This window comes from Diadema setosum, chromosome 13 (assembly GCF_964275005.1).
Source record: "Diadema setosum chromosome 13, eeDiaSeto1, whole genome shotgun sequence".
In the NCBI taxonomy this organism is placed as follows: Eukaryota; Metazoa; Echinodermata; class Echinoidea; order Diadematoida; family Diadematidae; genus Diadema; species Diadema setosum.
The window spans coordinates 14,136,180-14,164,046 of NC_092697.1; the positions used below are offsets into that span (position 1 = coordinate 14,136,180).

Genomic DNA, 27,867 nt, shown 5'->3' on the forward strand with positions numbered 1-27,867 from the left:
TAGTGTTATTTTGTGAAAACATCTTGCAAAAATGTTCATCACATCCTCATTTGCAAAACACAAAACAAAACAAAACAAAAAAACAGTACGCGATAATAGCAGCTTATACAGCATTCTGTACAAGGGTCAGTCTCCAAACAAATCTGATATTTGAAGGAAAAAGAGCAAAACATTTCTAGCTACCATTGAGCAATGCTCGAGTCACAAATAAAAGCTTTCAGAATCAATTAGAAATATCATTGAAATAAAACAAGACAAAGCAATTGATATTGGCTGCATTGAAATATTAATGAATAAAATAAGGAATATAATTACAGCCTACATACTGGATTCTGACAGGTTGAAAGTCAAGTTATCATTTTTATGCTTGATTTAAGCTGTAGAATTTTCCATGCCATAGGGCCAAGATAAAAATTTGTGGGATAGCTCAAGCCTTACATCCTGGATGAATAAAACTACAACAATCAGCCTGCAAACATTCTGGATTTGGGGCCCATTCTGGGCTCCATCAATTAACCCTGAAGTGTCATCCCTGGCATTAGTTTTTCAGAAGGCCAGAGTATATAAGAAATTGAATTGAGAGAAAAGAAAACACAAACACTCACAAGACAGATGATGCCATTCTGATTTTTGTTGAACTCAACACGGCAGCTCTGTTATCTTTATATCAGTGATAAAGAAGATGAGCTGATCAAGTAAAACCACTGAAGATTCAGCCATGGAACCTTCAGTGCTGAAAACCCATCACTATATCCATTCCAGAGGGATACTCTCTCTTCCTCATCATCACTGCTGTCTGTCAGGATGGTATCTTTAAATGGTCAAACAATCGCTGAGGTTCAGCCTTGAGCTCAATAACATATGTCTGATTGTCCCGGCACCAATAGCTTTACACGGTGTCGCAATCCTCGCACCCGCCACAAAGGGGTCGTCAATTCACTTCTTCTTCTGCCGGAGGATCTCCAGGACGGGCTGGATGGGGACTTCATCCCCCTCGTGGCAGCAAGTCTCCACGACGCGTTTGATGTGAGACGGCGAGATGCCCAGCTGGTATATCAGGTTGTAGTTGTTGACGAGGCGAAGCATCTCTTCCTTGTCCAGACAACCTACGGGCAAAAATAAAAATAATAAAAACAATGAAGATGACTTGTTCAACAACTCTTCAAGATTCAAGGGCCTTGATAGTGTGTGTGGTAGTACTAATCCCAAAACTGATAGGGTCATCAATCAGGAAAAGAGATTAAAGAAACATTTTAATCACAACAGTCAAGATTTTCCCCTACCATTAATCTACTAAAAGGAAGAATGATGAATGTACTTCATGATGGTACAATATAAGCATCAACAGTAATCTAAAACAGCACAATTTGTCATTGAAACAATTGCATCATCATTGTGATAGTAAAAAGGTACCAGGTGGCACTTTGATGAGTATGTTAATTTGCAATCAGCATGTGAAGTGTTAATCCTCGATAAATTCATCTACAACAGACACCTACATTCATCTTAGTGTGTATATGCTGCAAATGTGTCATATAAGACTTCCTTTGTAAGTAAATCATCTCAAGCTTGTTCAGCGACTAGATATTGATCAATCAAAGTTAGTTCGACAGCACTTGACAATGGTCATGCTTGGATGCTTTGCACTATTTTCTCTCTTTACGTGCCGGCTGGCATCTGATACTAATTCAGCGGGAGTCTGGCAAGTAGAGACACAAACCTGTTTTGGATGCGTCGTTGCTGTACAGTCCCTTGGCGAGGTGCAGAAAGCCCTTGAACCAGTCCTCTCTCCGCTGTTTCTCGTTCTGCTGCTGCGATGTGGCTGCGGCGTCCTGCTCTGCCCGGTGACGCTGCGGCGGGCGCTGGCGGTACTCCTTGGCCACCCGCCGGAGCTGCTCAATCTCGTAGTCCTCTCCCGCGAATGGGGGCGTCAAGGGGGGCGGGGACGGGGTGACATGCTGGTCGGTTGGCGTGTCATTTCTTGTGATTTCCAATTCCACCTGACTTACGTCGGGGTCGTGCTTGTGTCGAGTCGTTTCGATCCTCTGCGCAGAAGGAAAAAGTCATGAAAAGGATTGAAGTAATCACAGATTACACGATTCAGACATGGAAATTCATAGTGTAGCACTTTACAATCTTGGTCTCTTTACTGTGAAACCCTTACTCAACATATTCATTTATACCAAATCTCTTAATCTTTTTGCTGTTTTAGAGATCATCAAAACTGCACCAAAGAGCATGGAAATTATTAAATCAAAGAGTCCCAACTAACCATAGGGGTCTAGTTACTTACAGCCAAGGGCTGCCTCAGCCAGGGCGGGGATGCTACATTATCTGGCTCCGGTGATGGCAAGGCTTCCCTGATGGGTCTTTTGGGCCAAGTATTGGGCCTTCTGGACTCGACGGGTCTCAGGTGGGGGTCAGCCACAAGCCTGGCCCCGTCTCTGGACCCTTCCCTGGAACCACGCCCTGCCGCAGCGGGGTTACTCCAGTGGTCCACGCTGGGGCTATTCCTGGCACCAAGCTGTTCGGAGGACCTTCTCTGGTCCCGCTGCGAGGACTGGTTGGAGTCCTGTCGAGGCGTGGAGATGTCTCCAGAGTTGACCCTCTCCAGCAAGTCTAAGAGGGTTATCCAGCTGGGGAGATGAACATAATACACAGTACTTGAATTCTGTATTGAACAAAATGCTTACACCTGTCAGGGATTTTAAAACAAATCAATCAATATGACCAGTAATGATTTCTTATTGCATCTAACAGTACACACTAAAAACAGCTTTTGAATGCTTCTGATTACAAACCGTGTAGGTCACTCAAGTCACAAAATTGGTCTGAAAGAGTTAAATATTATTCCCAACTGACAAAAGGAAAAGAAATATCTTATTACAACTAAAAGTATAAAATGTACAATAAAATCCACCAATGTGACCTGTAATACTGGCAGTTTGTTCTATTTGCTCAGTTCACTGAGACATACTTTGCTTCTGATTCGGTCACACAAGTTATGTACTTGGTGTGAAAGAAACAGACAATACTTCCTAACTGAAATGACACGATTTAACCTGGTATCTTAACACTTAAAGTTAACTGACTGTTGGTGTTGCTGGGTTTTTTTTTTTTTTGGGGGGGGGTTTGGTTTTTGGTTTTTTTGGTTTTTTTTTTTTGGTTTTTTTTTTTTGGTTTTTTTTGTTTGTTTTTTTTTTTACATATTCTAATCAAAGACATCAAACATATTTCACAGCCAGGTGAAGTCATCTAGTCCATAAGCTATTTCCCTAAATGGGCCACAAAAATCTCTAAAGGCAACAAACCCTCTTAGGTCAAAGGTCACCATACCTGAGTTGTCCATTTCCTGTATCCATCCTCTGAATCATCTTGTTGAGAAGGGAGCCTTGGATCGGGATCCGGTAGAATAAGAACAGTTCATCCAGCTGTCGGATCACATGAGATAACATAATGGCGAATAAAAATGTCAAGTATTGCTTCATCGGGTCAGTGGCTGATCTGAAACTCAAGACAAGAATAGTTTAACTGGATGTCAGAAATATTCTTATGCGTAGAGACAAAATGGAGGTTGCCACTGACTGCTCACATTAAATATTCTGATAGAGCAACATTTGATTTAGAGATTATTATTGTGAGTAATATGAAAGTGAAAGACTTTCTACAATGTCCTATTCACTGATAGAGCATCATTTTCTGTGTGACTATTTTTCAAAAATCATATTCTACTATTACTGTGGTCTTAAGATAATTGAGGGTTAAAGGTCCAGTTTACCTTTGGGAGCAGTGATTTCAAAAATGTTCAAGATATCACATTTGATGCATATGTGTAGGTCTGTTGTATCATAAAACATCCTACCATATTAAATATTTGCAATAAAACCTAAAATATAAGGAGATATCAGGGTTTTCTCAGTAAACCGTAACTGTATACGGTTTAGTCTGGAAACATTTTTATTATAACTATTGTTCACATTTTGTGTATTTAACAACACTTAACATCGATTATACGGATTCAAATTTTGACAGTGGTTGTTTCTATCCCTAACTCACATTTTAGAACTATCTTAAAGCACTAATGCTTTCATCTGCAAATGGTAAACTATGCCTTTAAAACACAGTAAGTAGCTAGCCAAATACAGCTTTAAAGGTAGGGGATCCCATTTGCATGCCTTAAATGAAGAGTTGTATAAATACAGTGGTATGTTGAAGAGAGTATCATTTTAGAAACTCCCACAAAGTATTGAAAGTGGAAGGTAACATTTAGTACATTTTTTTGACCGTTAGATTTTGAATTGAATTTTTTTCGGGGCTCACCGTAAATTCCAGTACATTACTAGGCTAGCTTTGCAGACCCATGCACTGCATGACTGTGTTCATCATGTTTATTTTGTGAAGAAAGTTCATCAACACAAGCCTCATTTCTATATACATTCTTGCCACACACTCTATATGTTATTACATCAGCTCTTGTACTTTTAGATTTGTGTTTATAGATAACAAATACAGAAGACTGCAACAAAAATGCTTAAGTGTGGCTGACACACAGAACTACTGAGTAGTTGAGTTTTGTGCATTATTCAAATTTTAGATAACTGTTGACTTCCAAATTTCTAAGCAGTGGCCTAAGCAAGTCCCCTGAGGTTCATATTTAATGTTTTACTGCATTTTGGGAGGTCTGTAAAAGTTATCCCCTACCTTTAAAGTACTGTATACGCTGAATATTTCGCGAGGTTTTTATTTTCGCGTCGGGTGCTATTCACGAAATTAAAGACACGCAAAACTATTGACTCTGATCCCGATGTGAATGTGACGTATGCGTGTACACTTCTTCATGCAGTACAGGACTCCACGATCACAAATTTAACCACTCGTGAAATTGTCGGGAAGTCCCAATTCGCGAAAAATTTAGACTCGCGAAATATATGGCGTATACAGTATACTGTAACAGACTACTAATGATAGCCATTACAAGAAAAGAGAGAGATACAAAGCAATCTGTAGATTTACAATGTATTCTATTCCAAAAGAATGTCTAAATTTACATTAATATCTTTAAACACTGACACAACTGATATTTTGCATTTGGCCAATATTAGTGAACCTCATATATGCATTTGTAGGTGAAAGTACCTTAGCAAATACTATAATATATTCCACATAGAATAGCATGCTCTAATCTTCATCCCAGTCAAGTAGAATGCAAAATACACAAACATTTCCATAAGGTGTAATATTCCATCTTTCAAGTGAATTTCTTAAATTCTCTGCCTTATTCTCTTTGAAATAGTAACAATAAAAATTATATATACACTTCTTTTAATTCAAGATGTGTGTTCTTCATCTTCATCTTCATGACCTCATCTTCAAGAAGGAAGTTATTTCAAGTTATAGCCATGGCAACTTACATCCTTCTGGGAGAAAGTTCCCTGTTGGTGCTTGTCCTTTTTCAAGCACATGGCCCTCATCCCTTCGATGTCGATCGCCTCTTTCTTCTTGCCGTCGGTGAACTGCTCCTCAAGTGTTCGAATCAGTTTGGCATCGTCTAGCTCTGAAAAGGTCCTCAAAGGTTTCCTTAGTAGAAAAAATAAAGAAAAGCAAAGGAAGATAGTCAATGGCTGGTTTTTATGTGGTCAACTACATTTCAGGGAAGCAGTTTTTCTCAGCTTGTATTGGGTCTGCTTGAGACATGAAAGTCGTATGATTCAAATCACCAGGGGATTGTTTGATGTCAATGTACTAGAATTAAAAACATTCTCTCACACACAGGAAGGTATACAGGAAAACACATAAAAAATAAAAGAATAAAACAAAACAAAAACAAATCTTAATATCACTAACACTTTTTTTTTATTTACTCACTTTGTTTCAAATGATGGCTTCCACTTTTCTTGTTGTCTGAAAGTGAGAAGAAAAGGAACAAGAAGATACAATGGTCAGAGAAATTCTGTTCATCGGACAAAAAACACACAATACTCGCATTTTATAAAGACAACAAATATCTATAACACAAAATGCTGTTGCAAAATGCAAAAAAATAAACCCCAAAACAAAAACAAAGTGAAGAGGATGTTCCAAAGTTGATCTTGTTTTTAAATAGTCTTAAATTCCCACAAAAATGAAACCTGAGAAATTTGCAGAGCAACTGGGCAACATAAAAGAGAACAGGGTACGATGGCTCCTAAATCTTTACGACACAAACACACAGAACAAATTCTGAATTCAACAACTCGCCAAATTGTCTTTCAGGCAATATAGTGTAAGCAAAATGTAAGGCATATATACAATTGTCTTGATGTTACTTTGCCTTTTCTACGCACCTAGTTCAAGTTCAATACTACAAATACCAGGTACAAATTAACTCTTTATGTGCCATGGTGGAAACCCCCTGTGTGCCACATTACTCTGAGACATCGACTTAGTCATTCCTTGGGAAAACATAATGTTTTTCAAATCCATGTAAATTTTTTAGATATCTGTTAATCTTGACTTGAAGTGAATAAAGTTGTAGAGAAAATGCCATGGTTTGCTTTGATGTAAAATGTATGACAAATATATGAATATTTTTCCTTCAAATGACCAGTAGCTACACTGTTGTACAGGCATGACTTTTACACACAAAACAGTGACAGAGACTTAGCATTTACATGCTAATCCAGTAGAGAACACCGCTTGCTATTCAATCATCACATAAAATGCTAGCTATTTTGTGAGATGGAACAGAATCACGAGAAACGCTTTCGTTGCACTGCGGTAATTGGTGATTTATCGATCAGTTTGGGCAGGTTTGTGTGTTTGAGCAGAATATGCGAAGTTGGCATGCGGTCGACTGAGTTGGACGTGCGAACGAGTTGAGAGAATGTACTGGATATGATTGGTTTTTAGAGTACTGCAGCATACTTGGCCATTTTTCTCTCCTTCTCCTTCTGCTTCTCCCTCTCCTGGTGTCGCTTCTTGGCCTCTTCATGCTCCTCGTATTTCTTAATCTGGTTGTCCAGTCTGGCCAACTCCTGGTCAGTTGCCCCCTGGTCCTCTGCCTCATGCACAAATCTAAATGGTGACCACACGAATTGACCAAGCATCAGCAGGGGAGAGAATGTGTACATGGAGGAAGAATAGAAAGACACAATTGACTCACATATCTAAGGCATATCCCATGGAAACAACATTTTTTTCCCTATTTTGTCAGATTGATCATCCACAGTCTTGAAGCCTCAAATAAATGCTGCAGTTGAATAGATCAAGTAAATTCAAGCCAAACCTTTTTAGGTGTTTCCTTCAGAATTTGGAGACAAAAAAAAAAAAAAAAATCATGTCATGAAAATGACATGAAAATGTTATACATAGAAGCCACATCTTTGCTTTGACTAACCTTCTCAGTCCATAGTACAGTTGGCTGTGTATTCATTGATATCATGCATAATTTGAAATAGTTGTTCAACTTCCAAACGATTTACAATTTGAAAGTTCTCATTTTCGTTTAAAACTCAACACTTTTAATATACAGTATGGAAATCAGTTAACAAAACAAAACCATGCAAATGATTTTCAAAAACATCCTCAAGTTCAGGAAGAACAACAGTTTTTGACAAGTTGGATCAATTTTAAAGTAACAGATATTTTTACTATCATGAGATTAAGCAATGAGTATAGCAACTACATCCTTACTTTTCCACATTTGCTTGGAGGAGTGTTTGTGCTTTGGCCGAACCGAGCTTGGCCCTTGCCAGAAACTGGATTAGCTTTTCGTAGTTCACTATGTCCGGATTGGACTCCTTGGCAAAGTTTGAGAAGAGCAGCCTGAGTGTTGTCAGGGGGATCGGCAGCTTGTGCTGGTGCGCGACCATGTTCATCTGCGCCTGGGACACGTAACCGTGGAGACCGTGATCGAACTCGGCAAGGTCTGTGTACATCTCCTTGAAGTGGAGGGCGTCATAGTTTGCCAAATGCTGCGACACCTGCTCCGTCAGCGACGGCTTGTTGGCGATCGGCGACAAGACCGGGGTGGAGGCAAGCTTGACGGGAAATGGCTTGCGGAGGAGGTCCTTGATGGTGAACGGGTCCTCCTGACCATTGCTGGAGCTCCGATCATCGCCATGGTCACCTGCATCCTGGTCGCTCTCTCCCTGAATCGGAGGTAGGGGTCTGAGCACAAAGACAATTCAGTGCAGCCATTATTCCATACCTACCGCTATGTTTTTCCACATCTTCATGTACCAAATACTGCCATCTACATCTCAATCATGAAGAAATTTCAAATACATAATACAAAACGACGGTGCAATTTTTCTTTGTCTGAGCTGATTGATTGGAATATGTATTGGGAACATATTGACCATATTTCACTCTGAAGCTTTAAAGATATTCTCTTGTTTGTAATACCAGGTAACTTTGAAATCCAAAATGCTACAAACATATGGACACAAATTTTCTATCAGGGCTGTAAGTGATAAAATGTGTACATAGTACCCATAGATTCACACAATGTTTAGCTCATTCCCTGAAAACCTTCTGTAACAGGCACAAGGGTAACACTTCACCAAGGCCTCACAACCATCCACAACCATAAACAATCTGTCAAAATAATGATAACAGCACTACTACTACCATCTCTTCTGATGATGAAAACAGTAATGACAACAGGAAATAATGAAGATAACAGCAATAATAATAGTAATAATAATAATAATAATAATAATAATAATAATAATAATAATAATAATAATAATAATAATAATAATAATAATAACAATAATAATAATAATAATAATAATAATAATAATAATAATAATAATAATAATAATAATAATAATAATAAAAGAAGAAGAACAAGAACAAGAACAAGAACAACAAGAAGTAGTAGAAGAAGAAGAAGAAGAAGAAAAAAAAAGAAAGAAAGAAAGAGAAAATGATATTCATTACTGACTTTGATCTGTCCTCCTGGATCCTGCCAGTTGAGTGAATGTGTGAGTTGCTTATGTCTCTGGGTGCTGTCTGGGAATAGATCTTCCTGTAGCCATTGGGTAGCTGAAATAGTAGATACATATGATCATGATGGAAAAGATGTCTTAACCTCACATACTGTGGTATTTTACAAAGTATTGAAGACAATGAAATATGAACTGTCTTGGTACAGTGTGGGCAAATCACAACACAAAAATATTATAAACATGCTTTCAATCACATGATCATATGAGTGCATCATATCTCACAACTTGCCTGAAAATTACTGTAAAAGCGGATATTTTCGCGCAATTAATTTTTCACGCTCGGCCGGGCAAGAAGAGTTTTGCATATTTTTAATTCCACGGAATCAAGACATCAACTACTGGAACATTTCATGGTAAGCAAAAATATTTGTGGGTTTTTATTTTCATGTTAGTTTTTCTGTGCGAAATGCGCTAAGAATTCAACATGTGAAAATTTCCACTTTTACAGTAGATTAACTGTGAAAATGCGAAACCTAATAATGCATTTTTATCTAAATCTATTCATTTATTAATTGATTTATTCATCTATTTATTTATTCATGTTTTCTTTAAGAAAAATACAGGATAGGCACATTCAGTTTGCAAACTGCTTTACAATGGCGCCCTGTATATACACAGAAATAGAAAGGCAAGTACACTTGTAGCATTATGATTCATGCAAATAACACAAAACAGTGGCATAAACATGAGAAATAAACTACTGTATACGCTGAATATTTCGTGAGGTTTTTATTTTCTCGAATTTCGAGAGTCAGGTGCTATTCGTGAAATTACAGACATGCCAAAATAATGACTCTGATCCCGATAAGAATGTGACACACATGTATACATTTCTCTGTTCAATACAGTACTCCACGACTGTGAATTTAACCACTCGCGAAATTGTTAGGGAAGTCTTGATTCACAAAAATTTAGACTCGCTAAATACATGGCGTATACAGTACATTTCTGTTACATACTTTGCAATACTGCATGCTTCAAAGGTAAACAACTGGGAAATGGGGGGAGTAACTTAAAAAAAAAAAGTCTAATAAGTGTGACAATGATTGCCACAAAGAAAGGAAAATATAATTTCTGTCACCACTCTACCTAAGTTCATACTTTCATTATGTTATGTCTTTGTGCAAATTGATTAACAATGATCTTTCTTTATTATCATTTCATCAAAACAGCAGATAGCACTGCACTGCCTCATAACATATTCTGATTACATAAACTTGTGTCAAAAATATACTTACTGGTTCTGGACTGTTGTTGTAGCTGTTGTTATTACTCTCCTTAACAGGAGGCTGATACTGCATGGGTGGGGTTCCATGGGGCCCATTCCTGAGAACTTCGCCAGATTTCTGTCTGCTGGCACTGCAACAGCAACAACAAAAAAACAAAAACAAAACAAAACAAACAAAAACTTACTGGGGATGCACAGATATAGTATTTCTTTGTGCAGGACTTGTGCAGGTTGGTCACAGCTCAAGACTTTGGCAGCTTCGTGCAATATTGGCAGGCACAAACAAGGGTTATATATCTCAATGCATGTGAATCACCTTAACAACAAACTTGTCTATTTTATTTCCATCCTGTGCTAATCAATTTTGATGGCTTAACTATAGAAAGTCTTTCCACAAGAAAAGAAGCTACTGATTCCATGGAAATGAAAATGAAGATACATGTATGCAGCTGCACATTTGACTGGAGGTGATTTACAGTAGAGCTGAATCTAAGGACAGTTCATTCATTTATATATTTTTTTCTTTCTGAAGTTTGTTGTCTGTTTCATTCATTTAAAATTCAAACAAATTCATGTATTTCTACTTCATGAAAATTGAAAGTAACATCCATCCTTACACTTCAGAATTAAATTTGAAAGAAATGCTTTTGCAATACAACCATTCAGTCTATCAATTTGATGCACATCTTGTCTTTTAATACCTCGAAGGTGGTGTTCTCTCTGCGACTTCTACTGCCTTGCCTCCAATAATCTTGACCTTTGTTGTGGGCTGGACGTCTGTCCCGAAGGGAGCATTTCGCGCTGTTGACGCAAAATTTCCTCCCCGCCGACTCATGTTGGCCACTCAAGCTCGGGATCCATTCTCTGGTGGAATTTCAAAATGAATAAACATAAAGCGAAAAGTGGATCATGCATACGCAAACACTCACAAAAATTATCCTTTAACTTCAGACTAGTAGAAACTGTAGAAACTAGAATTCTTGTACCTACCTTGTTCGGCAATTAGGGGCCTACGTAGTCATCTCATACATATGTACAAACTACAATCAGGCTGCATTCAATGGCAAATCTTCTGAGGCAAATTATAAATGATTCTACGGTCTATTTACGCAATGTTCCTCCAATTCATGCATGAATATCAAGATGATCAATTGACCGACAAGTATGTCTAATTCCGCGAAAAACTTCTCATTTATATCATAATGATATTTGCTGGGTCAGTTTTTCGCTTCTTAGACAGACACCATTGATACATCCGCTATTGCGACGGTTTTCGACCGTTTTGGTCGAACGCAACTTTGACCCAGTTCCCCCCGCATAAAAATGGTTATTATTATTTTTTCCAGCTTGGTTTTCAAACCAATCTGGAAAAAATATATACAGGATTAATCAGTCAACATTTTGACTCACCTCTTCCACTGTTTCCTCCCGTTTTCTGTTTTTTTTCTCCACTTCTTTGCAGCGCTCCCCAATACATCGCCGCCTTCTTTGAAAAATGACCGCACGAACGTCTATGGCAAGCCAAATGCTCATTCACAATATTACGAAGTTAAATTTAGCGCTCGCGAACAACTTACTAATACTTTAGTCAATAAACGCAAGTGTACCGATATAGTGATTGTATGGAGCATTTAGCTTGCCACAGACGTTCGTGCGGTCATTTTTCACATGAAGGCGGCGATGAATTGTGGAGCGCTGCAAAGAAGTGGAGAAAACAACCAGAAAATAGGAGGAAAGAGTGGAAGAGGTGAGTCAAAATGTTTACTGATTAATCCTGTATATATTTTTTCCAGATTGGTTTGAAAACCAAGCTGAAAAAAATAATAATAACCATTTTCATGCGGGGGGAACTGGGTCGAAGTTGCGTTCAACCAAAACGGTCGAAAACCGTCGCAATAGCGGATGTATCAATGGTGTCTGTCTAAGAAGCGAAAAACTGACCCAGCAAATGTTATAAATGAGAAGTTTTTCGCGGAATTAGACATGCTTGTCGGTCAAGATGATCAAGTATTTAGTATGGGGTCTATCACTGGATTTGGAGAGACTCATGTAAAAACCTGATCATGCCATGCCCATAAGGCCATGTCCTACATGCACTAGCTCTATCATCATTCATGTAGGCCTAGAGCCAGAAATTACATACAGCGTGCTACATCCCTGATCCCCGTCTACAGTGCGGTGTGGAAGAATATGATGCCTATGGTTGGATCCGGGCTAACTCGGCCCAAGGGACATCTCGTCCCAACCGTCGAGGGTGGGCCGAGTTGTCCCACCCGTTGGTATCGATAGTGATCGTGAGCGCTTGTCTGTGTTTGAGTTTATTTTGTCTTTATGACATCTTTTCTAACCGTAATTTTTATGGAATTGTGTTCAGTGGTTTCTTCAAATAATATTTTCCAACTTTTGGGGGATAAAACGACGTAAAAATGAAATTTCAGACGTTTTTTATCGCGGTTCCCCATAGGTGGACGTTCATTTCTGTGCGGTGGGCTAACTCGGCCCACTAAGTTTTAGTTGCGTTTTGTAAAAAAATCTCCGTTAAACTATCAATTTTATCATGTATGAAGGTGTATTCAGGGCTCCTTCAACTAATTTCATCTTCAAGGGAGTTTAATTTTGCGCATGTTTGGTGAAATGTTTGATACAATGTAGACTAAATGTTTTATGATGTTTACCTACAGAAATTGTAGTGTGATATCTCTTTCATATATTTCAACCGGTTTCATTGGAATAAAAGCTGTTTTAGGCCCCTAGTAACCACATTTTGAATACCCAGTCATAACTTGCAATAAGCCAGTTCGGGGTTCCACTTTGAGCATGAGCAGAAAAAGGTCATCTGTACCCGCAGAGCATGTTGGTTTTTTATTCACCGAGATAAGCATCTGTGATGTAATGATTATTCAAGTGATCATTATGAGTGGTGCTTGCCAGCACATCCACCTGACAGCAAAAGTGGTATTTGACAATATCAATAGAAAAAGATTGTTGATGCATTCAATGCAAAATAATGAAATGGATGCTTTCCAAAGTGCTAATTGATGGATCATTCTGGTCACCTGGTCTACGCAAGTTCATTCTTTGTTTGAACATGACTGATGAATTCCATAAATTGTTGCGTGGGGTAAGCTAAAATACCTTCTCTCGCTTGAAAACTCGTGGAGTGCCTAATCAACTGAGAAAGAAGAAAGGTCATTTGTACCGATGTGCCCATGAGCTAACCCCGAACTGGCTTATTTTCGTGTATAAAGCCAATGGGGTTATAATGTGGGAAGGGTCGGGGCAAATAAACTGATCTTCTTCGAAGTAGACAAAATTTTTGATAATGTTTACCCATAGAACTTGTAGTGTGATATCTATTTCATACCTTTCAATCAGTTTCATTTAAATCAAAGTATTTTCAGGCCCCCAGTAATCATAATTTCAATACCAAAGTTACAAGTCGCCATTTTCCTGTATAAAGCCTATGGGGTTATCAGGTGAGAGGGGTCGGGGGCAAATAAACCGGTCTGCTTCGAAGTAGACTAAATGTTCGATAATGTTAACCCATAGAACCTATAGCCTGATATCTATTTCATAACTTTCAAGCAGTTTCATTTAAATCAAAGTTGTTTCAGGCCCCCAGTAATCACAATTTCAATACCAAATTTACAAGTCGCCATTTTCCTGTATAAAGCCTATGGGGTTATCAGGTGAGAGGGGTCATGGGCAAATAAACCGGTCTGCTTCGAAGTAGACTAAATGTTCGATAATGTTAACCCATAGAACTTATAGCCTGATATCTATTTCATAACTTTCAAGCAGTTTCATTTAAATCAAAGTATTTTCAGGCCCCCAGTAATCATAATTTCAATACCAAAGTTAAAAAGTCGCCATTTTCCTGTATAAAGCCTATGGGGTTATCAGGTGAGAGGGGTCGGGGGCAAATAAACCGGTCTGCTTCGAAGTAGACTAAATGTTCGATAATGTTAACCCATAGAACCTATAGCCTGATATCTATTTCATAACTTTCAAGCAGTTTCATTTAAATCAAAGTTGTTTCAGGCCCCCAGTAATCACAATTTCAATACCAAATTTACAAGTCGCCATTTTCCTGTATAAAGCCTATGGGGTTATCAGGTGAGAGGGGTCGGGGGCAATTATAAACCGGTCTGCTTCAAAATAGACTAAATGTTCAATAATGTTAACCCATAGAACCTACAGCCTGATATCTATTTCATAACTTTCAAGCAGTTTCATTTAAATCAAAGTTGTTTCAGGCCCCCAGTAATCACAATTTCAATACCAAAGTTATAAGTCGCCATTTTCCAGTATAAAGCCTGAGGGGTTATCAGGTGTGAGGGGTCGGGGGCAAATAAATCGGTCTGTGTCACTACAGCTATGTGTAGTGAGGTCTTAGCAACTTTGTTGTTTCTGTGTGAATTTACAGACCAAGACTAACCATCGTAAACAGGTCTGAAATGGTCAGTCTAGGCAAACCCAAGGAGGAGATAAAGCCCTCCAGTCCCCAGCTAATGTAAACATTCCATAATGACCCCCTTGTTTCAACTCAGTGAAGGTGGTTGGTATATTGAGAAGGAGCTGCCCCTTTTGTGCACTTCTGAAGAGAAAGGCATTGTAGCGGAGGAAACCGTATAAGAAAGTTCTGTACAGCATTCACTTGATGATCTCTGTGTTTCAAAGCCCGAATTCGGTAAGAACTGACATTTTATGCCTTTACTGTTATACAGTACATGTACTTTGTAGTCACTGTATACTCCATGTGTGCTTTCTATGTTGTAAGAAAGTTAGGTAGATGATGCAAACTTTGTAAGACATTGGTAGACAAAGGAGTTGTGATTCAGGTGGATGTATATGCTCCCATGAGTGCTTGTCTTTGTTTGTGAATGGGTAGTGCATGGATGTATGAGTAGTGTATGGAGATTAGGTGAGTGCTGTTGCTGTGTTAACCCGTTGAGGACGGACTGATTTTGCTACAACACGCATTTCCCATAGACACCTGCCCGAGTATACTCGGTACTCGTCCTCAACGGGTGTTACGACCAAAATCACTCTGAGAATGATCGCACAAAAGAAACAATCAAGTGATGTTCAGGCGGTTTATTAACAGTGATATTGTGGGTACAGACTGGTAATCGGTTTTCACATCAGTACAATAATGGTCAATAGAAACAATTATAAATCGGTAATGGAGTCACTTACATATTTTGTTATCAAGTAATCCTTTGAAAATGTTCAGATACGATGTTCGATGCACCGATGAATGATCCTTGACGCACAGATGAATGATTCCTCCGCCGTAACTCCAAAGGCGCAGGTTACGATAGTCCACGGTATAGATCCGGGGTAAACTCCACGATATATGTCCACAGCGAAACGTGCAGAATCAAAACGTTATGACGACCACGTCCAGTTGCGTTGAATGATGATTCACTTTATAATGTCCAGCAAGGAATCCAGCCCATCACAGCTTTGCCGTAACAATGTCCGTTGACACTAAAATATGGAGTCTATCTCCAATGTAGGCAAATTAATTCTCTGCAGGCAAAATGTCTCCCAGGCCTTATCTCCACAAACACAGTTTGTATAGCAGGTCAGCAGGTAACACAGGACTGACTATAACAAGTCGCTTCAGAGCCAGAAGTGACGTAACTCTCAGAGCAGAGGTGTTGGGTACTCTGCCTACTGCAGAATTTCTCCAGCTTATATACTATCCATTCACCCCTTTCTAGTACATTCTGTAATTTTCTCCAACCTGGGGCCACATACCTGAACATACTAGCAAGTCCAAGTTCCAGGAATCCTGGATGACTCACTGCCTAACTATGTGCATAACATCATTGCCAAAATTAACTACCAATCACATTGGGCTACAGGGACAGTGCCTCACTCAGTCAAATGTGTAGGCACTTCCTAGAATTTTCTGGAATGGGTTAAATCATTCTAGATTGAGTGAGCTATAATGTATTTCCTGTCACATGCATACATGTACTGTAGCTACATTGTATACCACATAGAAAATTCTCCACTGATCTGGTCAGCCTGTATGTACTACATCTATATCATACAGAATGTTCTCCATTAATCTGGTCACCCCGTGTACATACACATTAAAACAACCATGCATACAGCCTTGATAAATGTACATAACTACTTGTGTGTACATTTGTGACAACGGGTTAATTGTAGTGTACAAACTTTCTTGAAGTAATTAGCATAGATGTCAGTGCATAGATGTCAGTGATTATTATGCACATGATTTAATACAAGTATCACAGATTGTAGAGTGGAATAACACTGGGATAAACAGGTGATATTCAATATCCTCAGTCATTTTTATGTTTGTAATATATATTAGTAACACATAATAGTATATAGAGGTTACTCATCCTTTGTGGTATGTGAGAGAGTAATTATAGTTACATGCACTCTGTGTAGTCAGGTTATTAGTAATTGAGAGAGACACACATAAAATGAAAGTTGTTTCAGGCCCCCAGTAATCATAATAGGAAAATGACGACTTGTGACTTTGCTACTGAAATTATGATTTTTAATGACCTGAAACAACTTTCATTGTAATGAAACTGACTGAAAGTTATGAAGTAGATATCAGTCTACAACTTCTATAGGTAAACTTTGGCGAACATGTAGTCTACTTCAAGGCGGACCGCTTTATTTGCCTCCGACCCCCTCACATGATAACCCCATAGGCTTTTATACAGGAAAATTGCGACTTGTGACTTTGGTATTGAAATTATGATTACTGGGGGCCTGAAACAACTTTCATTTTAATCAAAGTGGTTGAAAGGTATGAAATAGACATCACGCTACAAGTTCTATGGGTAAACATTATCGAACATTTCGTGTACTTTGAAGCAGACGGCTTAATTTGCCCTCGACCCCTCCCTCCTTCAAATAGACTTTATACACGAAAATGACGACTTGTGACTTTGCTATTGAAATTATGGTTTTTGATAGGCACCCTGAAACAACTTTCATTGTAATGAAATTGACTGAAAGTTATGAAGTAGATATCAGTCTACAACTTCTATAGGTAAACCTTGGCGAACATGTAGTCTACTTCAAGGCGGACCGCTTTATTTGCCTCCGACCCCCTCACATGATAACTCCATAGGCTTTATACAGGAAAATTGCGACTTGTGACTTTGGTATTGAAATTATGATTACTGGGGGCCTGAAACAACTTTCATTTTAATCAAAGTGGTTGAAAGGTATGAAATACACATCACTCTACAAGTTCTGTGGGTAAACATTATTGAACATTTCGTGTACTTTGAAGCAGACGGCTTAATTTGCCCTCGACCCCTCCCTCCTTGTAACCAAATAGACTTTATACACGAAAATGACGACTTGTGACTTTGCTATTGAAATTATGGTTTTTGATAGGCACCCTGAAACAACTTTCATTGTAATGAAACTGACTGAAAGTTATGAAGTAGATATCAGTCTACAACTTCTATAGGTTAACCTTGGCGAACATGTAGTCTACTTCAAGGCAGACCGCTTTATTTGCCTCCTCCCCCTCCCACATTAACCCCATTATAGGCTTTATACAGGAAAATGGTAACTTATGACTTTGATATTGACATTGTGGTTACTCGGGGCCTTAAACAACTTTTATTTTAATGGAACTGGTTGAATTTATGAAATAGATATCACACTAAAAGTTCTATGGGTAAATATTATAGAACATTTAGTCCACTCCGAAGCGGACCGCTTCCGACTCATCCCTCCTTGTAACTCTTTAGACTTTATAATACGAAAATGACGATTTGTGACTAAGTAATATTGTTGTAAAAATTTTTAAAATATAAAATCAAATTTTTCTTAACGAAAATGATTCAGACATGTTAATGTGATGAAAGATTTTTTTTCCTACTGTTTTAGTGCTTCAAAACAGACGGCTGTCCTTTCATCCCCCACCCACCACTGTCTTACCAATACCATGTTTAACCTGTACACCAAAACCAACAAAATACAGAAACAAAGTACTAAAATATCCGTCAATTTGGAATTGATTCAACCTTGAATGAATGATGTACCACATTAACAAAAAATATAGTTGTTATTCAAGAGGCCCCTTCAAATCCTAATACTATCGTTCTTATTTTCTTTGTTTTGTTTTTTCTTTCAGAATGGCGGGCCGACCTGAAGCCCCCATCCACATCGTGCCAGCAGAAGAAATAATGGCACGAGATGAGGTATTGGCCGATATCCTCAATATACCAGCGATACAAGCAAGACTTCAAGACAAGAGGGCAACCCTCAGCTATCTTGCGAGAACAGGCCTAATCTCCAACCAAATGACGTGTGAGAGGTGTGACGGGGAGTGTCAACTGAATGCGTGTAACGACAGAAGCGATGGATACGTATGGAGATGGGTCCAGTGCAGGAACAGGATTTCCGTCCGACGGGACAGTTTCTTTTCTAAAAGTCACGTCCCACTCGAGGACTTGTTATTTCTAATATACCTGTGGTGCGAGGATGTTTCATTAGAATTCATTCAGAAACACACCAACGTCAGTCGCCACACCGCGTGTGCGTGGACTAACTTTCTTAGGGAGGTGTGCAGTCAGTACGAAATTGATCACTTTGAACAGCTTGGGGGGTTTGACGAGGGGGGGAATCCCATCGTAGTAGAGGTGGATGAATCTAAGTATTTTCATAGGAAATATCACCGGGGCCAGTGGAGGGAGGGACACTGGGTTCTAGGAGCCATAGAAAGGAGATCCAATAGATGCGTACTAACAGAAGTTGAGAGCAGGGATAGGGAAACCCAAGAATCCATTATTCAGGAGTGGTGCCTGCCACGCACGCACATAATGACAGATGGATGGGCTGCATACAATCAGCTCCATACGGTGGGTGATGGCGTTTATCTTCACGACGTCGTCATCCACCAACATCAGTTTGTAGACCCCGTGCATCGCAAAACGAAAGCTCCGCAGACAGTATGGTACATACAGGGAGCTGTTCCCCGGCTACCTTGACGAATTCATGTTTCGGTGGAATAGCAATGCCGACATGTTCGCTCATCTCCTGATTGCTTTCAGGGAGCAGTACCCCGTCTAAATTCCGCTCTCCCTCTCCCTCTCTCTCCCTGTATGCAGGTCATCCATCTGTCATTTTGCATAGTAGTCCACGATTAGAGCATACGACACACATCCCGAAATAAATATTAGGGAACCCGGGGCAAAGTGCACCATTTTTTTTTTGTCTCTCCAAAGTGAGAATCCACAGCAGAGTAAATAAAGATTTTTGCTTTATGATAATCAATAGGACTACAGCAAACAAAATAAAAGTTTGTTTTCAACTTATAACTTATATCAATTATTTTGACCTTGAAAATAAATGAAAATTCCATTTTGCCAAAGTGGAAAACCAAACGGGGCAACGTGAAAGACTTCTCCTAAAGATTATCTCTAATGTAAAGACCTCCTCAGACAGTTTTAAAATCAATGAGTATCCGGGCTCTATATAAGTGACCCTGTTACGTGTGCTATTTTTTTCTCTGGAGAATTTTTGTGCGTTTTCTGAAATTGTACTTGAAAAACAAAATATTTGTAATAAAAATTTGGGGAATTGTTCACAATTTTCGTGAACTGTCATGTCACGAGACCGACCCGAGAATAGTGATTATTGACGTGTAAGTATGAAGTCCACATCAAAACCAACTATTGATTCATTCCAGCAGCTATAGGAGAGCATAGGTGCAGCAAGGCGTGTGGGGCCCATCTGCACGGCCTCAAGCGTGGAAATGTACCAAACTTCATTTCACCCACAAGCCCATTAGATGAATGTTTCAACTTACCCCGTCCACTTTGCCCAACTATGTCTATTTCCCCAACATGCATCACTGTCACGTCAGCCAATTTTTGCTAACCCTGATACCACGATTTATGGAAGTTTAGAACCATGTATTGTTACCACAGTTTTCGAGATATTTCAGATAAACAAGATGATTTGGCATGAAATATATAAGTATCAGTTATTGATTTTGAGGTATGAAAAAAAATTTCTCTACAAACATACATACAATGACTTACAAGACTCTAGAGGGTTCTTCGTGCATGAGCGTTAAATTTAAAGGACAAGTTCACCTTCATAGACATACGGTTGAGAGAATGCAGTGAGAGTTTGAGCAAAATTGGAGAACCGGTTCAAAAGTTATGAAATGTCGAATTTTCTGCTCAGTCACGGCTGGATGATAAGACTAATAGCTTGTGATGTCACATGTGTGTTACAATATAAAGAAATGATAAAGACAATGCAACATATTTTCACTTGTCTCACATAACAAAAGAATACTCAACTTCTCTCTTTCAGAAGGCAGGGGAAATGATATTACTCCTAGCATGACTACGTCAGTAACAAGTCAAAGATATGTGCACTATATTAGAGTTTTGTGAATAAATTCTCTTTTTATTTTCCTTGTATCGTTGTACGAATGTGAATTATACACTGTCGCATGTATAGCAGTGACTTCGCAGATAAGATTCATACCTTATTAACGGATTGTCTGATTTCCCCCAGACGTTTACTGCTGTGTTCTACTGAGCTATTGTTGCATTCACTCAAACCACACGATATGAATTTAGACTTGTCCTCTACCCTGTGTTCCTCTTTGCCCCGGGTTCCCCCTCATGTCATGTGCATGACGATTTTGTTATAATGATGAATTATTTCATGACTTAAATCGATTGATTTCAAAGTATAAAGAAACGATACATTAAATTTTCCACGAACTCAGATTGATCAGTAGATCTTCGATAGTTTGCCAACAATCATTGTTTTGGCCACATCTGACGACTTGACGATTTGAATTCTATATTAGTAGAATGTAGCATGTTTTTTTTTTGTTTTTTTTTGTTTTTTTTACTTGTGTCAATCAAAGTGTATGATGTGTTGCAAACGAGATTAACGAAACACAACATAGCTTTGCATTAAGTGTACCTTCTTATTTTGTGCAAGTGACATATTGATCAATAGCACAGTGTAATACTTGCTATGTACTTGCTATAGTACCGCAAAATGTATCTTTTCTGATATTTAGGTTAATGGTCTACATGATTTATACACATGAAGTTGGATCTTACAAGAACATTTCCTTCCTATACAATATGGTGCACACAAACTCACAATTTGAATAGAAGTTATGGCGTGTGTATCAAAAGACCAGAATTCTTGTGGGATTATTCTCATACGTGCCGTAGTAGCTTGTGCTTAGTTTTTACGGTATTGGTTATGACTTGATAGTCGTAATTGCAAACCTGCGTACCTGCTCATCATCTTTGAACATCAATGTACGATTGTTGTAACATTTCATCTTCGCAATCACTGAAGGTGAAATTTATGCATTAAAGACAATATCATCATGTTGTTACGTTATTCCTGCAACGTTGTTATATTGACATTAATTAGTTGAGTATAACTTCCAGTTTTTTTTTTAATGAAATGTTCATCATCTCTTAACATCATTTAGTAGAGTATAAATTCTGTTTTTCCCGAATTGTTTTTGACTTTCCTGTCTATATGACATTGATGAACGTTTCCTTCGTCAGTTTCACAAAACATAACGTGATAGAGTAGAGGCATTGTTGACAGACCACTGCTATGTCGTACTTAATGTTGTTATGTTTAATATTGATGTTGTACCACTGAAGGCGAGTCAGAGTTTGCTGTCGAAATTAATGAACTTTTTAGTCTTCAACTCCATACGACCGTATTCATCTTCGTGTAAAATCGTCACTTACTAGGGAGTTATCGGCAGATATTCGAAATGCCTCGTGCGAATAATTTGCGGACTAACAGTGTTTTATATAATTGTGACAAGATGACCATTGCATAATACTACTTCACAGTGGACAGCACTTGTCCATTTGTAGTATCACCGATTTGATATGCTTTGCTTTAGCATTATATTTCATTTGTCACATGTGATGTCAACAAAGCGAGATGACAGGCATCATTTTATCACCAACATGCTTTGGGAGGTGTGCTTCTCCTGTATACATGAACTTAGTTTATTTTTCCCCCTGAAATGTCGACTTTCCTGGCTTGTAAACAAGATATTTGATGATCGTTGCCTTTATGGTAGCTGAACAGCCGAATGTTACAGCATTAACCGTGTATTTCCACAATATATTCATGTGATGTAACATAGGTATTGCATCTTTTCATCATGATATTGTTTTAATAAATGAGAGTCAGAGTTTGGACATCTCGTATCATAATTCAGCACTGTGCCTGTTTCCTGTGAAATGAATTTGTGTGCTCTGTCGAACTTAACACACTCTTGAGTCTCTAACTTTCGAATTGTTTTTTCACGTGAGTGGCTTTTTCAAAGACAAGTCAAATTGTTTTATAGTTGTTCATGCTGCTGAAAAGCTGGTCTGCTTAATGTAGTAATTCACTTCCCCTGACTTATATGCCATTAAAAAAAAAAAAAGAGAGAGAGAAAAAAAAAAATGAACAAAACACGTAAATGCAGCCTTTTGTAGGGCATGGCTGTCTCTGCGAAGCACTCATATTGCTTAAGGGACAACAACTGACAAAGAATGATCAGCATGCTTTGGTTCCTCATTCAAGCCAGCTACCACCCCCCCCCCCCTCCCGGCCCCCCATTCGTCCGTCCGTCCTTCCCACTCTTCCATTACTCGTCCAATGGACTATAAGCATGTAAATGTATTATATATTTATATATACATTTATATACATAGATATATAGATTATGTGTGTTTTACATATATATGAATATATGTACGCTGTATATATATATATATATATATATATATATATATACATATTTATATATTAATGTATATTCATAAAAAAATATAAGAATCAAACTGTCATGGTAATGCATCTTGACCAATAAAGCAGGAGTTTATTCGACTCAAATTTTCTGCGTCATACACTTTCTACAGAAGTCTTGACAAAGAAGAAAAAGAAGAAGAAGGCGTGGGAAAACAAAAATTTCAGTGAAATTAATAACTGATGCTTTAGTGGCCCGCATTACCAGTTCTTTGTTCTTGTCTTCTAGGATTCAATATACGTGAAATCTCACCATGCTTGGACCTGAAGTGAATATACTTTTATATATATTACATATTTCGTTTATATTAAGATATCTTTTGTATTTCTACAGACCTTTATATTCATTTTCATTCTATTTTTTGCTTCAAAGTGGTTGTGCGCTTTATTCTAGAATTTAAAAGATCAGGTTAATGGATTGTCTTACAATCAGGTGAGTTTTAGACATCAGGGTTCTGAACACATACACACACACACACACACACACACACAGCCTACACCAACAAAATAAAAAAGTATCAACTTAGCTATGAGATACAAAATGTGGTGTGGCATGTTATACGGCACAACCAAAAACAAGAACAATACAAAAAGAGACCGATTTATATGATTTAACAAAGTGAAATTGAAAGAGAAAACGGCATATACACCACATAGAGAGTGAGAGAGAGAGAGAGGAAGATGTGGAAAACACACAAACACCCCAATACACTCACTGGCGAACTGGAATACAATACATGTAGACCCTAGTACTCTTTTGAGTTGTGAGATAAATCTTCCTAAATCTATTCTTGAACCTATGACTTACTTTATTACTTCATAACTTTGACAGTTTTTTCCTTATTGTACTGATAAAACACCATGAAAGTGAACGTGATTGAGAGATTCGCCGACCAACCGACGTTTCCGAGTGGCCTACTTTACACGCAATCGTTTCGCGTCATAGTATCAATTTTGCTTTGGAGGCAGCTGCGCATGCCCAGCACAGTGCCAGCGGTGGTTCATGGGATGTTACCTCGGCTCACACCGATTAAGGTACCGATAATATAGGGCCGTAAAGTGCACAATTGCCCATAAACCTTGTACTTGCAGCACACAAACACTCCAATGCACTGATGCAAGCCCATGCAACAAGATGAAACAGCCAGTCGCAGTCAATGACTCAATGCCAATGCCCATGCAATGCAATGCCAATTATAACTAATTATAACTGTTAAAGTGAAAACAAAGTTCTGGTAAGGGCCTGAGAACCCATCTGGCACCATTTCATATTTGCTTGCAATATATCAAAAGAGTCTACAAAGAAACTTACCTGGCTGACGCGGTTTGCCGGAATGATGAGTCGTTTTGGAGTATTTTGAGAAAAATAATAAAAGTCGGTAGACCGACTTTTATTCCAGAAGGCTCAAGACTAACTCGGTCTCAGGGAAAACTCGACCCTATTTCAGACAATTTACACACAGTTCGTGATCGCCATGTTCATCAGTACTCTATACTACGGGTACCAAACGAGGCCTTGATGAGCAGACAGGAAAGTGCGTGCTAATCCTGTACAAAACAAATGGACAGCGCACGGTCCTCAAGCCTATATAGTATACGCACATCACCTCAGTTGCTGAGACGCGCGGTCTTTGAAGTTTTTGTTGTTGTTTATCAAGCGTCTTTGATTGTTTTTAGAGGTGCTTGAGAGGCGCACACTAATTTTGCATGCGCGCCAAAGAGGTTTTTGATGCGCGCGTTGTAACAACTCGGACCATTACTGCGAGTAGCCAGAACGCTACAATGTAATTTATACAGGCCGCTCCCATATGCATAGTACAACGCTGTACAATCCAGAGGGACAACCAATACAACTCATCCCGCCGTCAAGCAAAGCGAGGCCGAGTTATCCCCGAGTCCGACTCCGAGTCTAGCCTGACCCCGTTCGGGTAAGTTCCGAGACTGAACGTTTTTGGTTAATATTTCCCATTTTCGTCGTTACCCATCGAATATCTTGTTATTACAGCGTTATTCCGCACATTTCCTAGGCATACGTTCACATTTTGGAGCAAAATTTGACAACTTTTGCAGGCGTACCAGAACTTTGTTTGGGCTTTAAAGGCATGATATAGCCAGAGCCCAGTGCCATCGACTGGCCTCACACTAACCCCGGGACGCTCCGTGTACACAGTTACACACTGTGGGAGCGTCCTGAGTCAATAGAGTGCTATATCGGTAAGCTTGAAAAACATACACAGTCTGTCACAGATTTTCGCGCCTCCGTAAGTTTCGAATTTCACTAGAAAAAAACTTACTTTTATAGTATACATAAGATTCTTATCTAATTCCTACCATACGTTCACCTTGTTCTTGTTCACACTGGTCCAATGATCTTGAAAAAAACGTTTTTTTTTTTTTTTACAGGTCCATCTCCTAGCTCCCCATCCCATTCACCATTTTCGAAATCAGTATGCAGTACACTGCGCACGTAAATATTCATGTGCTGGGCGGATTCGCAATGCTTTTAGCCTTCTGACAAGGCCTGCGCGCGCGTACCCACCCAGAAAGCAACGCAATATACAGCGAGAGGGTTTGCCACAACAGTATGATATGGCCTTGCCATAAAGCTACAGCTGTACAGATGAATTGACGGCCAGCGCATGCGCACAAGTTTCAAATCCATTGACTGTATAAGATGTCGTTCTCCCAAGTTCCTTTCGACCGAGTCGTATTTAACTCATCAATTCGAGCAGAAATGGAATATTGGCAGGACCAAAAGTTGAACGCAGTCAGTCTTCAACATTATAACTTCACCTGTAAGTATTCATGTTACAGAATTTTTGCGATTTCATATTGATATTTAGGCGCTATACTTCGCCTGTCATGATCATATCTGCTAGTGCTACAATGCGCAGCCCCAACACTGCGTGTTGGGGCTGGTCGCAGTTAGCCTCACAGTCACACTAACCGACTAACAAGATCGAAGACACCCTCTCTATCTCTATTGTGTTTTTTACACTTATATTTCTCAAAAATTAACATGCATTACAACATAAAATAGGAGTGTCGATAGTGTTAATACAGAAACTTGCTTACATCAGTTGCTACATAGAAAACTATGATTTTACCTGAAAGCACTGTCGTCGGCTGCCGTGTTGTTTTGCTACCTGGCTACGCAACGCTGTGGATCTGCTGGCCGAAGTTAGCGAAAATTAACTGTTCTTACTCTTACACGCAGATATCTCGCGTACTGTAGTTTTGATGAGAAAATGAGCACCATGCAACATAACACCAGAGGCCGAGAGAGGGCTCTCTAATTTCGTCGTCTTTTCCCATAGCAATAGCCCACAGCTAAGACTCGACTTTGCGTCTTTGTGGGCTGCGTCTCGTCTTTCCGTCGTAATTGCATTTCTTTTTTTTTTATTTTTTTTTTTAACTCAATTTTTGCACCCAAGAGTGAGTTTCGTTGAAGCGCACGCACCCTGTTAAGGCAAGTGAATTTACCAAAATGTACCGTGACATGTTACGGCACATTTTGGTAAATTACCAACATGTGCAGTTACCAAAATGAATGAACATTTCAGAAATTAATTGAAATGATACCTCCTTGATTCTGGTTGTTTTAAAGGCAGCCGGTCGTCGCAGGCGATTCGCAGCTCAGTAGAAAAGCACGACAAGCTGCTCCTCCCGTTATTGTACCCTCGTACGTACCGAATGCCGAACACGACGCTACGCAGCGCACCAGCGAAAACCTGATGGGGCACGAGCGCCGTGCGAGCTGTCCACTGTAATTTCAACATGGACGCCCGAATACCTACCGAATGGGGCCGAATAGGTGCATGCACAAAACCGCACAACAGCCATGCGCATGAAAATCTCTCCCGGTCCGCGACACAACAAGTAGTGAGAGCTGTCAGGGTGTACGTACGTACGTATCTGGCTCCAGTCTCTGTTTATATGCACTATGGTGCCAATTTCAGCAATCTAGGCAATAATATTTAAAAATGTCTGAAAATATTATATAACAATATCATAAATTATTCATATATTACGTTCTTTAATATTTGGTATTTATAAATATGCTTTGATGAAGAAATATTAAAACTCTAAGCTTCATGTATAGCAAGTTGCAATGCATATGGCCATATGGCAGGTTGTTATGATCTCATCGTGCAATGTTGTCTGCTGCGTCAGCTGCATGTGTTATACGTACAGCTTACAGTACGTTGGGCCGGATCGTAACATAACAAAGTTGACAGAAAGTCGTCGGTACCGGTATGTCAGTATCAATATTGTGTGTGGTATGCGAGTACTGTTTGCAATAAAAAGTGCTGTACTGTTTCGGCTTAGCCTTGGCTTTGGTTTAGTAATGAAACCTCACAATGGAGATCAAACAGCCGTCCAACTCGAGGCAACGTATCTACTTGTTTGACGCTATATCGACGAGTGGAGAACGGAGAGAGACGTGTTCTTAGCTGGAGGACAAGTAAGAGACCAGAGGGGGAGGCTTCAGCGTCAGCGTGCCGATGAAAATTTTGCTTTCCACTTGCTGGAGTTGCATGAACAGTTTTGCAGGAATTTTTATTTAGAATGTGCAAATTCGTGTTACGACATGCACGGTGGAATTGTGTTGCCACGGCTTACGCCAATCAAGCAACCCCAGCTGGCCAAGTCAACAACTTCAAGGAATCCAGATCCAGATGATGTGTAAGTAGAAGTCTTACACATGAATCAGTGATTGAAGTGGAATGACTTTTTCTAATCTAGTATCAGTAACTTTAGGGCATTTGCGTTTGATCGACAAGTAGGCCTATTTTTCTATGTATAATTCCGCGT

The 27,867-nt window shown here is 39.1% G+C and overlaps 1 protein-coding gene and 1 pseudogene across 1 annotated transcript; one reads left to right on the forward strand and one right to left on the reverse strand.

Moving 5' to 3' along the window:
- LOC140236810 (uncharacterized) lies at window positions 1–26,625 on the reverse strand. The gene is made up of 12 exons (XM_072316743.1): window positions 26,160–26,625; window positions 10,923–11,085; window positions 10,232–10,352; window positions 8,930–9,030; window positions 7,672–8,148; window positions 6,904–7,053; window positions 5,866–5,901; window positions 5,412–5,577; window positions 3,337–3,431; window positions 2,294–2,636; window positions 1,721–2,045; window positions 1–1,106 (listed from the first exon to the last, which is right to left on the reverse strand). Exons 2-12 carry the CDS (start codon window positions 11,054–11,056, stop codon window positions 937–939), a joined length of 2,118 nt encoding a protein of 705 aa, XP_072172844.1. The 5' UTR covers window positions 11,057–11,085; window positions 26,160–26,625; the 3' UTR covers window positions 1–936.
- Window positions 18,375–19,311, forward strand: LOC140236432 (uncharacterized; annotated as a pseudogene).
- Window positions 26,626–27,867: the final 1,242 nt, after the last annotated feature.